General features: G+C 53.9%; 4 protein-coding genes across 4 annotated transcripts; 2 read left to right on the top strand and 2 right to left on the bottom strand.

The window, feature by feature from the left end:
* Positions 1–148: 148 nt before the first annotated feature.
* On the top strand, positions 149–2,051 carry CTHT_0034140 (carnitine O-acetyltransferase-like protein; the record flags this gene model as incomplete). Its single annotated transcript, XM_006693787.1, has 2 exons — positions 149–1,857; positions 1,925–2,051. The coding sequence occupies 2 exons, from the start codon at positions 149–151 to the stop codon at positions 2,049–2,051; spliced, it is 1,836 nt and encodes a 611-aa protein (XP_006693850.1).
* A 596-nt stretch (positions 2,052–2,647) lies between these two features.
* Positions 2,648–4,536, bottom strand: CTHT_0034130 (putative adenylyl cyclase-associated protein; the record flags this gene model as incomplete). Its single annotated transcript, XM_006693786.1, has 4 exons — positions 2,648–3,103; positions 3,233–3,746; positions 3,807–4,412; positions 4,490–4,536. 4 exons carry the CDS (start codon positions 4,534–4,536, stop codon positions 2,648–2,650), a joined length of 1,623 nt encoding a protein of 540 aa, XP_006693849.1.
* Positions 4,537–6,076: 1,540 nt separating this feature from the next.
* CTHT_0034120 (structural stability of L-A double- stranded RNA-containing protein) lies at positions 6,077–7,637 on the top strand (the record flags this gene model as incomplete). Its single annotated transcript, XM_006693785.1, has 2 exons — positions 6,077–6,203; positions 6,349–7,637. 2 exons carry the CDS (start codon positions 6,077–6,079, stop codon positions 7,635–7,637), a joined length of 1,416 nt encoding a protein of 471 aa, XP_006693848.1.
* Positions 7,638–8,118: 481 nt separating this feature from the next.
* CTHT_0034110 (DNA replication licensing factor mcm3-like protein) lies at positions 8,119–10,985 on the bottom strand (the record flags this gene model as incomplete). The annotated part of the gene is made up of 3 exons (XM_006693784.1): positions 8,119–8,152; positions 8,229–10,821; positions 10,913–10,985. The coding sequence occupies 3 exons, from the start codon at positions 10,983–10,985 to the stop codon at positions 8,119–8,121; spliced, it is 2,700 nt and encodes an 899-aa protein (XP_006693847.1).
* Between the last annotated feature and the right edge of the window lie 3,462 nt (positions 10,986–14,447).

Raw genomic sequence — 14,447 nt, 5'->3', positions numbered from 1 at the left:
CCGGATTGCCAGAGCAGAGGCCCGCTCTCCCGCTTTCAGAAGTCTTGTTGCCAAACAGACGCAATTGCAGACGCCGCTGGTGTGTTTCTGTCTTGTCTCGTCTCGGACACCGGCCGGCTAACACGCAATCTCGCAGAGAATCGCAGCCATGGCTCCCGCCGCGCGCCGCAACAACAGCACGCTGCCCGCGGGCTACGTCGAGGATAAGTCCAAGGGGCCCATGCTCCGTTTCCAGGACTCGCTCCCTCGCCTGCCCGTGCCGACGCTCGAGGAGACGGCCGCGCGCTACTTCAAGACACTTAAGCCGCTGCTGACGCCCGAGGAGCTTGAGAACAGCCGCAAGGCCATCGAGGAGTTTATTGCCCCGAACGGCCCCGGCCGCAAGCTGCAGGAGAAGCTCATCAAGCGCCGAGAGGACCCCAACATCAAGAATTGGATGTACGAGTGGTGGAACGACGCTGCCTACCTCAGCTACCGCGACCCCGTCGTGCCCTATGTCAGCTACTTCTACTCGCATCGCGATGATCGCAAGCGCCGTGACCCCGCCAAGCGCGCCGCCTCCATCACCACCGCTGTGCTCGAGTTCAAGAAGATGGTCGACGAGGGCACTCTCGAGCCCGAATACATGAAGAAGCTGCCCCTCTGCATGGACAGCTACAAGTGGATGTTCAACGCCAGCCGCGTTGCCGCCAAGCCTGCCGACTACCCCGTCAAGTTCGACCCGGCCCAGAACAAGCACATCGTCGTCATCCGCAAGAATCAGTTCTTCAAGGTCGCCCACGAGGTCGATGGCAAGCAGCTCAACACCGCCGAGCTCGAGCAGGCCTTCCGTCGCGTCTACGAGCTAGCCGGCGAGCGCGGTCCTGCTGTCGGCGCCCTGACCTCCGAGAACCGTGACGTCTGGACCGACGCCCGCGCCATCCTGCTGGCGGCCGACCCGGCCAACGCCAAGGCCATCGAGGCCATTGAGTCGGCCTCCTTCGTTGTCTGCCTCGACGATGCCAAGCCTGTCACCCTGGAGGAGCGTGCTCACCAGTACTGGCACGGCGACGGCCAGAATCGCTGGTACGACAAGCCGCTGCAGTTCATCATCAACGATAACGGCACCTCCGGCTTTATGGGCGAGCACAGCATGATGGACGGTACCCCGACCCACCGTCTGAATGACTGGATCTGCGACGTTATCTTCAACAATAAGCTCAACTTTGACGAGCCGACCGTCCGCTCCAACCTGCCCGAGCCGGTGCCCATCCGCTTCGTCGTCACCAAGGAGGTCCAGGCCGAGATTGACCGTGCCATCACCGACTTCCGTAACGTCATCGACCAGCACCAGCTGGCCGTCCAGGCCTATCAGGCGTATGGCAAGGGCCTGATCAAGAAGTTCAAGTGCTCTCCCGACGCCTATGTGCAGATGATCATCCAACTGGCCTACTTCAAGATGTACGGCAAGAACCGCCCGACCTACGAGTCTGCTGCCACCCGCCGCTTCCAGCAAGGCCGTACCGAGACGTGCCGTACCGTCTCGGAGGATTCGGTCGCCTGGTGCCGCGCCATGGCCGACGAGTCTGTCTCGAACGAGGAGCGCATCCGCCTCTTCCGTAAGGCCATCGACGCCCACGTCGAGTACATCACCGCCGCCTCCGATGGCAAGGGCGTCGACCGCCACCTGTTCGGCCTGAAGCGCCTGATCGAGCCTGGCGAGGAGCTACCTGCCCTGTACAAGGACCCGGCCTACAAGTACAGCACCTCTTGGTTCCTGTCCACCAGCCAGCTCAGCTCTGAGTACTTCAATGGCTACGGCTGGAGCCAGGTTATCGATGAGGGCTTTGGCATTGCCTACATGATCAACGAGAACAGGTACGTTCTTCCCCCTCCCCCCGCTCTCCTTATCATGTAAAATTTGATAACTGACACAACTTTGCAGCCTCAACTTCAACATCGTCTCCAAGAAGCTCGGCTCCGACAAAATGAGCTTCTACCTCAATGAGGCGGCTAATGAAATCCGCGACATGCTGCTGCCTACTCTCGAGGCCCCCAAAGCCAAGCTCTAAGCTTTAAACTCTAGAGCCTTTTTGTCGTTATCCCACCTATCCTTATCATCCATTGGTTTACGAATCTCTTATCTCACTGTGTACTTGGCGGAAAAGGAGCGGGCGGTGTGCTGGGGAATATCATTCCTGTTGTTATAGGACTTTGCATTGCTCGTCATCTGGTTCTCGATATCAAACGTGTTTAGAAAGCATCTTTATTAGTTGGTGCTTCGAGCTCCTCAGTTCTCGGTGATTTTTCTGGTTCGCGTCGTATGGGAGTATACAATGGCATGGTTGCAGTCGCTGCATTTCAGCCAGCTGAAATTCCTGCTTTAGCCGGTTTACGATTGTGAGAGCTATCATAGATCATTTCATTTTTGATAGAGAGTGTGTTTCGCGGCTGTTGATAGTTGTATACGTATCTAAAGTTGATTCACCAATACCTACGCTCTTGTGTTCCACAGATTACATCCAGAGCCGAAGTCAAGTGAGGAAGGAAGAGCGACTTCTTGTGAAACGTATGAAACGTCCCCAACCAAAAAAAGGCCCGGTTCCTTTGCATTTCGTCTATCATTCCTCACAAGGCAAGACATCTCCTATATATATCACACACCTTCTTAGCCAACATGTGACACAATCTCATTCACCACTTCGCCCTTTTCCTTGTCATAATACGAGCAAATCTGCGACGGCAGCGGGATTTCCTTGTAATCCTCCTCGCCGCCCTCTGCAGCAGGGGCGATGACATTTAGATTGATGCCGGCGGACTTGCTAGAGTAGACACGCGTCTCGGAGCTCTCCTTGCTTAGGTAGATCTGGGCACCATCGACTTGGTCGAGCAAGATGGTCGGAATCGTCTCGAGGACCTGGAGAGCAAAGTTTTGCGACTTGACCACGTCAACCGTGGAGACGAGCGACTCGACGACGAGTGAGACCCGGTTCGTATTCTCGATCGTCACAGCGTTGGCCTTGCCGCGAAGGATGATAGTCGTGTTGTTGCATTTGGAGATGAGAACTGAGTGAGCCAGCTCCACCTCGATCTCAATGGGCGCCGGGTGTTTGTCGAAGTTTTCCTAAAATCAGGAGTTAGCACACTAGGCACATACTTTGTCGCGAGATTGCGGGCTAAGAACAACAACGAAAAAAAAAAAGAAGAGAGAGAGAGAGAGAGAGAGAGAGAGAGAGAGAGAAGAGAGACATACAAGAGTCCACTTGTTACCCTCAAGTTCCTTTTTGGGCGGCTTCTTGACCCTCATGCTCTCCGGCTTCGGCTTGGCAATCGGGGCAGGGCTCTTGCCGCGCGCCGAGGGGCTGCGGTCAGGAACAGTCGAGCCGGCACGCAGCGACGGGTTCTTGTGTGTCATTTGCGACTTGTCCACTTTCCTGAGACCCTTGGTGATATCCTCGCCCTTGTTGATCTCGGCGAAGACGGCGTTCAAACCGCCAGCTGGACTAGAATCTGCCTTCTGCTCGTCAATTTTCAACACTGGCGGGGGACCGGGAGGAGGCGGCGGCGGCGGAGGAGCCCCCCCGGAAGGGGCTGAGGGAGCAGACGGCGCTGCGGTCGGACCGGCCTCGACAGCCCTTGCAGCTTCAGCAGCAGGAAGGCCTTTGGGATTCCAGGGGATGCCGTTGGGGAAGTAGGTCTTTGTGTACTCCATGAGATCGCGGAATATTTGATAGAAGGCCTTGGTCCATTCAACCTGTTGGTTGTCCCTGTAATCCCAGTCAGAACCGTGAGCATTTTGAAGGAGCTCGTAATTTGGAGGAGCTCACTTGTTCTTGTTCGCTGTCAAGACCTTGTTGCCCCAAAACTGGGCCGAGTTCAGAAACTCTTCAACATGCTTGAACGGCTTGGTGTCAACAGTTATCCAGCCGAGAGCCATGACGCCCTCGGCGACCGTGCTGAGGTTATCATAATGCGAGCTACCGCGGTTAGAGTCCTTAATGTTGCTGATGGCCATCATAAGGTCGCCGACGGGCTTGAGGAGGTCCTGGAGCACGGGAACGTCGGGCTTCTTCGCCTTGGAGGTGATGAGCAGGAACTTGCGCTGTTCTTTGAGGGCCTCGACGAACTTAGAGGCCTGTTCAGCCACCAAGCCGCCGATGGCGTCACTGAGTTTGGCCCATTTGTCGACAGACTGGCTCAGAAAGTTGTCGAACTCCTCGACAAACTCCGGCAAGGGCTCCGGCGGAGGGGGGGGAGGGGTCGGGGCAGCAGCAGGAGCCGAAGGGGGAACTGGAGCTGGACGGGGGGCTTGAGCAGTCGGGGTTGAAGCAACTGTCGGGGTCGCGGTCGCCACGTGCAGGCCGGGGACGCCCTGGGGAAGCTCGAGAGCGGACTGAGCGATGTCCTCGAGGCGAGAGGTAGCAGCCTCCAACCTGTGGGGAAGCAACGGGGTCAATCAGCCAGCTTACTTAGGCACATGAATCAGGGGCAGAGAGAATGACGAACACACCTCTTGATGAGAGTGGTCAAGTTATGCATCTGGTTTGCCGTCGCCATGTTGGACTGTCGCAAGGCGAGGGCGACGTACAAGAGTGGGAGGGAGGTTGGAGTATCCAATGCGACAGATATGGAGCCTGGCAAGCTTGGAGGTGATGGGAATCGCTAAAAGCAGCAGATCGAGTAATCTGTTGCGATGTTCGCCGGTAAAAGGAAGCTTAGAAGCTCGATCCACAAGACGGTAAGATACCTCTAGATTCAAATGTGCGATGTGTCGCCGTCGAATAACACTGGCTGCGACGTCGATCCAGAATCAGGTGACAGGCTACGGTTTAGTAGCGTGGTGTAGAAGTAGTAGGGGGGCAAATGGTTAGCCGTCGTTCCAGTTAGGAAACAGACGTCGAGACACAAGACCCCTGACGCCAGCGATCATCAGTGATCAGGTCGGGCCCTGGGCCCCTGGCTATACTGGCAAGCTGCGCTGGGCTTGGCGGGGCCCCTCTCTCGCAGGCACAACCGGCCAATCGGAGTCAGGCGCTGCGATAAGAAAGTCACCAGCCAAGCCTCGATAATGATAAGGGTCACCGGCTAGAAATGGCGGGGCCACTCAGGGTGTTGCAGGAGTATTCGTGTCCATCCCACTTCCATGCTGACATCTGAACGCTACTTGCTTGGTAGTACAGCAGTATGTAAGCAAAAAAACATTGCAGTGAACAAGCATAAGGTATTGGCTTCAACGTAGGCACTTCTATTATTTGTTCACTGCTGTCCTGACTCTCGACTCCCGAGTCTGGTACAGAGTCAGGTATCAGCGACGTATTTTACGGCATACGTATTGTGGCATTACTGAAGTTCAGATAAGCTAGCATAAGATACCTTATCATGCCTGGCACCTACAACTACCCGACTTGACGCTTGTTTCCTTGTTTATTGCTGAGAGGTCGTCGTCCCCGACCACAGTCTGCTCTCAGCAAGTCCAATCATGCCTCGCCCATGAATCTGACAGCTGAAAACGCTGACTGGGGACCAAGTTGAGCTGTAGCCTGTGCGTACGCTACGTAGCTGTCCACTGCCACTCACAGTCGCTCAATTGATCGCTCCAGATTTCGAGATTTTCAAGATCTGGCCTCCACAGCACCGCAGCACCACAAGACCATGGCAACCTATAGGCTGGAGACTAGGTAAGTATACCGCATAAGTGTATTACCAAGGACCACTCACCACACTGGCGGCTTGTCTGCGGTTCTACCTGTCGTGGGCCGCATATCATGCTGCTGTATCTTTCTATCTTCCTGCCTACCCTGTGCTGTTCCTCCGCCACTTCCAGGTGCTTTAAGCTCTGTTGTTTCTGTGTGATTTGGTCTAAGCGGCAGCGAGGTGGTCAACCACATTATATGCCTTCTTTCTACTTGCAGTCACCTTTTCTTTTCAAGCCTTGCTTTCTTCCTACTGTCTTTGTTGTGCTCCCTTGACCTGGTTACACTGTACAGAACCACAGCCGACACACGTTGCAACCGCGTCTGGCTGTCTTTGGACTTTTATCTCGGCATATTCAGGCACATTGTCCATTGCTCTGATTTGGTTATTGCTGGACGTTGCCATGAAAAGGAATGTCCCTGAGGGCGAACAGCGCTCCAAAGCTGGGTTTGACCAAACCGCGGACGAGATTCAAAATGTGAAACGGAAACAAAATATCGACTTTGTGACTTTGGGCATGTTTATTATCGGTATGTGCCTGCCGCCTAAATATGGCCGAAATTGGTCGCTTCATCTCGAGCATTGCACTGTTCCCTTTTACTTCCATATCATAATCCTTCCCTATATTTGTCTCGGTAGATACCTTCCCGAAGACTAATGACCGACCTTGCGCAGATGAAATCGAATTTCCCCCTCCCAAGCCTCCAGTCAAGGACATCATCGGTGGCGCCGGGACCTATGCGGCCTTAGGAGCTCGGATTTTCTCTCCAGCCCCCAACCTTTCTCGGACCGTGGGCTGGGTCGTAGACCAAGGCTCTGACTTCCCCCCTTCTATCACTGCTCATCTGAAGTCCTGGAAGACATCGGCACTCTTCCGCTATGATCCCTCACGCTTGACGACCCGCGGCTGGAACGGCTACTCGGCCGACGAAGAGTCTGGTTCAACATCTACATCTCAGCAGCGAGCTTTCCGTTATCTGACTCCCAAGAAGCGTCTCACCCCAGCCGATCTATCCCCAAATCTCTTGTGTGCGAGGGCGTTTCACTTGGTCTGCAGCCCATTGAGATGTCAGGAGATTGTCAAAGATCTACTCGCCAGACGTAGGGCTCTAGCCGAAGCAGGGGGCGGCGAAGGTTTCCTTCCTCGCCCATTGATCATCTGGGAGCCGGTCCCGGACCTGTGCACTCCGGATGAGCTGCTCAATTGCACAAACACGCTGCCACTAGTTGACGTGTGCTCGCCAAATCACGCCGAGCTAGCCTCTTTCATGGGCGAAAAGCCCCAGGATATCGCGGCAGCCGAGGCCGAGTCTGATGGGCGGGGCGTCCGACGCATGGTGGAGCGGCATTGTGAGCAGTTGCTCGCGAGCATGCCGCTCAAGACATACACGCTTGTCGTACGCGCCGGTGCAAACGGCTGCTTCATCGCCCGCAACGGGGGGAGCAGGCAGAAGGCGCTCGCGACCAGCAAGTCAAAGCCACAACCCAAAATCAGCATACCCGCTCACCATGGGCCCCTCCATCCCTCCCTGACCGCTGACCTGTCGGCCCTGCTCATGGCTCTGCAAGACGATGATGGACATATCCCCATTCCCGAGATCGAAATCGACCCGGGCATCGAAAAATGGATCCCTGCCTACTATGGTGAAGGATATGCCGGCGAGCCGAAGGTTGTCGACCCTACTGGTGGGGGAAACACCTTCCTGGGAGCATTGGCCGTGGCCCTGGCCAGGGGCAAATCCATCGAGGAGGCCTGTGTGTGGGGGCATGTTGCTGCGAGTTTTGCAATTGAACAGGTCGGTTTACCCGTCTTAACAATCGATGAAAAGGGGAATGAACGATGGAATGGCATAGGAGTGGGTGAGAGGCTGAAGGATCTTTTCAAGAGGACAAATATATGCGTGGATGAAACTTTTGACGATGCGGATGACACAGAATGGGTTACCGAATCGGAGGATGAATAAACGAACATCGACAGTCTACAAGAGTCAAGAAGATGCACTTTGGTAATTGTTAATAAGGGGTTTCGGTTGCTCATGGATTTGCGGCTGCCGAGAACAGCCGGCGATAGAACTAGTAATCAAGTTAATATGAAGTGATATGATGCGCCTCTCGGGACCTCAATCTATGGCGGCTCGATGATTGCTTACCTCCTTACTCACCGACTATGGCCAAGCTGACCTTGAAATCTCACCATTAAGACAAGAGGTGCACGGCTCATAGCCTCAGCAAAGCCAATATCTCAATAATAGATGCCAATCAAACCGTCTACGCTTAACCTCATCCATGTCCATAGAACGCCATTGTTTACAGATAACATCCCAACAGCCATCATACATGCCCATCCCAGAGACCATAATACCATTTTCAAGCCATTGGGTTCGTCATCATGGCATGACAGGTACATTTTTTTTTTGAAGTTGTTGTTCTTCGAATCCTGATATATTAGATCTTATACACCAGCTCGCCATCGGTGTACCTATTCATCGAGAGTTAGAACCGATGTTTCAAACTGGCTGCATGCATGGGAAACTAGTCATTAAGGGGATACTCACATAATCTGATTCCTCTTATCCATCTCCTTCAGTGCTAAGATTGCCTCTTCGCGCGAGAAGACACCGCCACTGCCACCGAGCGTGCCAACTCGCCGGTTGACCGCCTCGATCAACTCGTCCACCTCAGCCGAATCATCCTCGAACAGAGGTGTATTCAGCAGCTGGCCGAGGGCGCGCCGGAACACCTCAAGACGATGCTCCGAGATGGTCGGTTCACCGTCTTCGTCTACCTCAGCATCATGATCGTCGCCCTTATCATCAGTGACAGTGAGGTTAGCTGTACCAGAAACCAGCGTCTGGTCGTCGTCGGGCAACTGTGACGCCGGCACAGACGAAGCGAAGGAGGGTTGGGAGGAGGATGCGTTGTGGGCAGTCGAACGAGTTGACCGGCGAGGCGCCTCTTCCTCTTCTTCTGCTTCCTCCTCTTCGTCCCCGTCTGATATGCTGGCTGCTGTTTTGCGTGTGGGCGCGCCGTTCGGGCGACGACGGTTAGACCGTTGGGAAGAGCGGGTTGACCGGGCGGCGCTGGCACGGGCAGTGCTGCTGCGAGCAGCGCGGCTCGCAATGTCTCCGTCGTCCGAAGACGAACCGTCGTCATCCGAACTGCTGTCTTCCTCATCTTCCAGGGGCCGGGTCTTGCGCCGCTTCTTGCGGCTCTCGTCCTCAACGATCTCCTTGAAAAGAGCGAAGCGCAAGATAGATTCGGCGGCTTCAGCATCGCGTTCCTCGACACGGTTGGAAAGACGAGCCTTGGCGTGCGCCGTGGCGAGACGAATCAAAGTCTCGAGAGTACGCACAGTCAGGGGGCTCGTCTTGCGCTGATTGCTCTCCATGTCGTCGTTGCGCAGGCTAACATAGATATCGGAGATGCGATCCGCCGCCTCTTGAGTGAGAACGGGCTTGATACGCGTCTTGGCATATTGTATGTACTTCTTCAAGAAAGGGATGCTGAGCACCTCGGGCTTCTTGCCTTTCCTCCCGCCCTTGACGCCAGCGTGCAGCATGGCATCATACTTTTCGTACACCTCTGTCGGCTTTTGAGAGTCGGCTTGGCTCGTGAGCGCAACATTGAGCGACTGCCCAGTATTCTCACGCACAGGGGCACCCTCCTCGGTGCCAGGCTGCCGGTACCGGTGCATGCGCAACACATGTTCGGAAACCTGACGATCTCGGGTATCCTCGATATCGTCCGTGACGACGAACAAGAGGTCGAAACGGGAAAGCAGAGAGTCGGGCAGAGCAATGTTTTTATGGGGGTCCTTGTGCGTATCGTACTGCCCATAGATGGGGTTAGCGGCGGCGATGACGCTGCAACGGGCGTTCAGAGACGTGTGGATGCCAGCTTTTGCGATGGTGACTGTCTGCTGCTCCATGACTTCGTGGATGGCTACTCGGTCGATGTCTGACATCTTGTCAAACTCGTCAATGCAGACAACACCGCGATCAGCCATGACCATGGCACCGGCTTCCAACCGGCGTTCACCAGTCTCCTTGTCGGTCGTCACCGCAGCCGTCAGACCGACACCGGAGGAACCGCGGCCGGTTGTGGCAATGGCCAAAGGTGCAGTATTGAGCACAAAGCGAAGAAGTTGGGACTTGGCAGTTGACGGATCACCAACCATCAGAATGTTGATATCGCCTCTCAGATGTGTGCCGTTCTCCAGGTTCTTCTCCATACCACCCAACAGCATCAGCAGAATAGCTTTTTTGATGTATTCATGACCATAAATACTGGGAGCCAAGGACTGTGATAATAACTCGAAGACGTTGGCTTTCTTTGAGATCTTATTGATGTTGCGAATGTCTGTGTCTGTGATAGTAGCAGTTGCAACGCCGCCTCCGGATTTTGTCGACAACAGAACGACATTGTTGGCTATCAGGACCGTCTTGAAGACGGCACTATTGTGATTCGTGTTCCTATTACCCAGCGTGCGGTAGATGCCGACAAGCTGCACACGGTCGCCCGGCTTGCACGAGTCAACAAGGTCGTCATCAAGAATAACGTCGACACCGCGGGGCAACTGGCCAGCAGGTGCCCGCTCGGGCATTTCTTGGATAGAAACGGTCTGGTGGTCCCTATAAGTACAGAGACCGTACTCTGTTTGCAAAGGATTGCCATCGGCGTCCTCGGTGGGGTAGACGCTGGAAGTGGTGACGCCGGTAGTCATGGTCTGGTCACGATACTCCTTGAACCAGAACTTGCCGGTAGCCTCGCTGTAGTGGACGCTCTTTGCAATTTTGGGGCGAATCAGCGAACAGCGGGTGACAATACCCTCGATGGAGACCATGTTGTTGAGGTGCTGAGCCGAGAGCGTGCGCGGGTTGCACGAGTTGGACCCAAAGCTGCCGGCCCAAGCGCAGTAATACAGCACATCAGGGTCGGTTTGATCGGGCCTGGCCTGGGGTAGTGTCTTGACGATCTCTTTGAGCGCATGGTTGAAGGCTGGAACGTAGTTGAAGGGGTCATGCAGTAGGCCCTCAGCCATGGCCGGGTTGTGGTCGCGGACATGGTCGATATTAACGACAAGTCTGCGCTGGTTTTTCTGGAGCATCAAGATGATGTCCGGCCGGTAGCTGCGCACATTCTGGTCGTCTGGCAGACATGTTAGTAAGGGAGCGACGGGGCCGGCACGCAGAAAGCCTGGAGAAGCAGAAGCAGAAGCAGAAGCAGAAGCACAGCATACTGGGATCGAGGAACTCCAGGGCCTGGCGCACGCGATCACGCGCGGCCTCGTCCCGCAGCATCAAGCTGTCCATTGTATGAAAAGACTGCTCTTAGTAGGCCGGACAATATGCGGTCTGACGTCCGACGAGAGAGAAAAAGAGAAAAGGGCCAAAAGTCTCGGGAGTGTGCGACGGGCAGGATGGGCTACTGGGTAAGATGGACAAAACGGGCAAAATGGCGTGTGTCTTGTCGGCGTCGCACTTTGCTTGAACCTTGTGATGCGCTCAGGCTTGACTCGGGACTTGGGGGACTTGGAGTTGGGTTGCAAATGTGCAGCAGACAACAAAGAGTAGTTGAGTGGGAGCAACTTAGCAAGCGGCATGCAGAAGGGTGGGGTGCCAGATGCTATCAAAACGCGTCCACGACGCGCCCGACGCGCTAGGGCGCGTCGCGATTGGGGACCCTGTTTAATTGAATGCAGAGACCCAGCGACCCTCAGGATCAGCAATCAGTCACAAGGCCCACCTGAAAACTGTGCAAGCCATGCTTTAGCACTACTCTGTACATTGTACATGGGGAGACGTCGACGATCAGCATCATCGAGTTCTTTAGTCCCTGCTGACTTGTTTCTGTTGATTTTTTTTTGCAGCATTTCTTAGACCATCGGGACTGAAGTCGCGTCATGGCAGCCGTATTTCCCGTAATCTATTCGTCCCATGTTATGTTTCCGGCGCCTTAGCAAATACTCGGCTTACCCATGGCCTTTGTTTCCTGGTCGAGATGCCACACCGTTGAGATTTGAGATACAGGTTCTAGGATCCAATAACTAGGTATAGACTATCTTATTAGTTACCGTGTAACTGTGCCTTTTCGGTGACTGTTCGGGCATTTTGAGCGCATCCATCTCCCCAGAGGATCATCTATGTGTCAATATGGTGGGAGCTGGGGTTTTCTTTTGCAAAGCTTGAGCACTGTAGCTTGCTCAGCTACTCGGATAATCAGTCTCGGATTGTGACAGTTGCTGTGGTCTGGATAACTGCTTGCTGACCTGCATCACCCCTAGGTCCACAGTGTCTTTCGCGGTACTCTGTCATGGTTTAACAGTCTGCAAGAGAGAAGCAAGAAATGACCGTTACAGTTGCACAACAACGTTGCGGACGTCTATTGTAAATCTTTCTCATGCTTTTCTAGAAGACAAAGCTATTCATCCAAAATATCAACCGTGTGGGAGAATGGGCTAGCCCAGTTAGCGCCCGACGTATGTTGTCTCTTTGACCCAACACGAAGGCAAATCCAGCATGGCTGAACCTTGTCCATATCTTCCGCTCCTTGCTATCACCATCTGATACCCTCGCATAGCCTTGAGCTGTCGTGAGAGCCGAGACACCCTGCAGGATCATGTTTCGAGGCGACAAAGTTTATAAGGATCTTTCCCATGACCCTTTTCATATTTTCCATGGAGACTTACTTGAGTCCTTGTAAGCAGCAGCCTCAGCTTTTGCCCAATCACTTGACCTGCCCCTGGCCTGTGTCAGACGAGGAACAGACACAACAGTCAATGGGATGCACATGTCTAAAAACGACCGGTTCACGCATCATGCAATGCGTGTGCCACGTTCCACGTCTATACCTGCGGAAATGTTCTGCTTCTTCAATCGCCGCGAGAACAGAGAGTGTGTGTTTGGGGTGGAAAGACGAGTAAACAAAACGACCAATTGGAGCTAGTGGTACGACAACAGAGCTGCCGCCACTTAGCCAAACAGTCTGTGACGCGAGGGCTGGTCCATACATCTATCACATCTATCACGCAGAGAAGATATCATCTCAGGTATGGCAAGCACGCGCCGAAGAATGCCCGACATGAGAATTGTTGGCTCTTTTTTGCTTCATTTCTAGTGAGCTTTTGATCCACAAGATGCAGAGCCATCGGCGCTAGCATTCAAACGGAAAGGCAAACAAAACATCAAAAAGGGAAAGAGAATTAGCAAATGGCTGGTTGTAGATTGAATAACCATGTCATTACATGCCAGAAGCCGTTGTAGCGTGGGATGAACTGGACAGTTAGCCGCGTGTTTGAAGTCCGGCGCAAACATGCAAAGACGGCCATGTTTTTTGTGGCGCAATCCCACTGACCACTGGCCTATGCATTAGAATATTGCGTTCACCAAGACAATGATCGAGTGACTGAGAAAACCGCAGTGAGTGAGGACATGATGTCTCTTGAGGCTCGAGTCTATACGGTCCCAAGTCACCCAACTTGAGTGTGTCTAACGTTGATAAATAATCATCTTGTTTTGACCATTGGGTTGTGGTGCAAGGTGCCATAAACATGCACACATGCCCTGGGACTCGACAGGACTTGGAATGGAGCAACACCCATTTCTTAGGTTTCTGTAACTCGTGCGTCCCGTCCAGCAACCTATCCCATTTCTCACAGCTAAAATAGCACTGATCAGCCGGTCCTACGCTGCATGTGTTGTTGTTCTACGTAACAAACATCACTGCCAGTTGGAAGAACACTCGTTCCTCCTGGTATATCGGATTCTTCGCGGGCAACTTTGTCCGTTGAGTTGCCCCAGGACACCGCACTCCAAGAAAATCGATTGGTTACCACCTTACTGGGCAAGCGGCCCGAGGACACCATGAACTCTCCGAGAAAATGTGCTTTTTTCAGGCTGCGTTCCAGCCTTGTGGGTGAGTGGCATGGGTCTGTTGTCAACATAGAGGAATCTGTCATGGCTGCGGCCAGCTCCGAGACTCTCGGCTGTTACCGTCTCGCTTGTCTCGGTCTTTTCGGTGAAAGCGCTTGGCGGGTAAGCTAAATGGCCCAGTGTGTAATAACTTGAAGAGGGATAGGGTACAGTGTTAGGTTTGGTGCAGGTGGCAGCTCATCCAAAGTGTAACTAAGAACTGATTGCCGAGTAATATAGGCATACTCAGACAACCGAAAAGTGTTTCTAGAACGCCTTGTTCCTCTGGGGCCAGACATTGTTCTCGGTGAGGGAATGCTTCTCGAACGTCTTTGGGCAGAACATCTTTAGATAACGCAGAGAGTCAACGGGTGGCTGGGGTCGCCTGATTGGATAACACCCGCTGCGAGTGACAACTTCGAGTAGTGGAACACAGACGAAGAAGGCCCAATTGGGATGCATAGCGGAGGTGACGTGCAGGATCATGGCTTGAGAACTTGCAGCTTCGTCTTCTTTGATGCCACCATGGATCAGGGCTTCTGTGGCCAGGGAAGTAAGGCCACCTACGCAGGGTCCAATCGCTGCTTTCCAGAAGGAAGAACCAGGAGCTTGATGTGCGCCACCGCTCGGCACTTATCGGCCAACAAAAGAACTGCCAGCACCTGTTGAACACGAGGATACGGAAACGAAAGCGTAGGGACGGTGCCCAGAACAGCTCGGACAACAGCCCGGTGAGTGACACGAAAAAGGCAAGGTGCATTTGGAGAAGATGCCGCAGAGGAGAGAAAAGGTTTGACCGTTTTGGAAGACTTGAGAGAAACACTGTTGCATCCCAGGTTTCATGTGCCTGCCCATTTATCTTTC

Source organism: Thermochaetoides thermophila (assembly GCF_000221225.1).
Source record: "Thermochaetoides thermophila DSM 1495 unplaced genomic scaffold scf7180000011816, whole genome shotgun sequence".
NCBI classification, from domain to species: Eukaryota; Fungi; Ascomycota; class Sordariomycetes; order Sordariales; family Chaetomiaceae; genus Thermochaetoides; species Thermochaetoides thermophila.
This window is presented reverse-complemented; position numbering and strand designations above follow the sequence as displayed.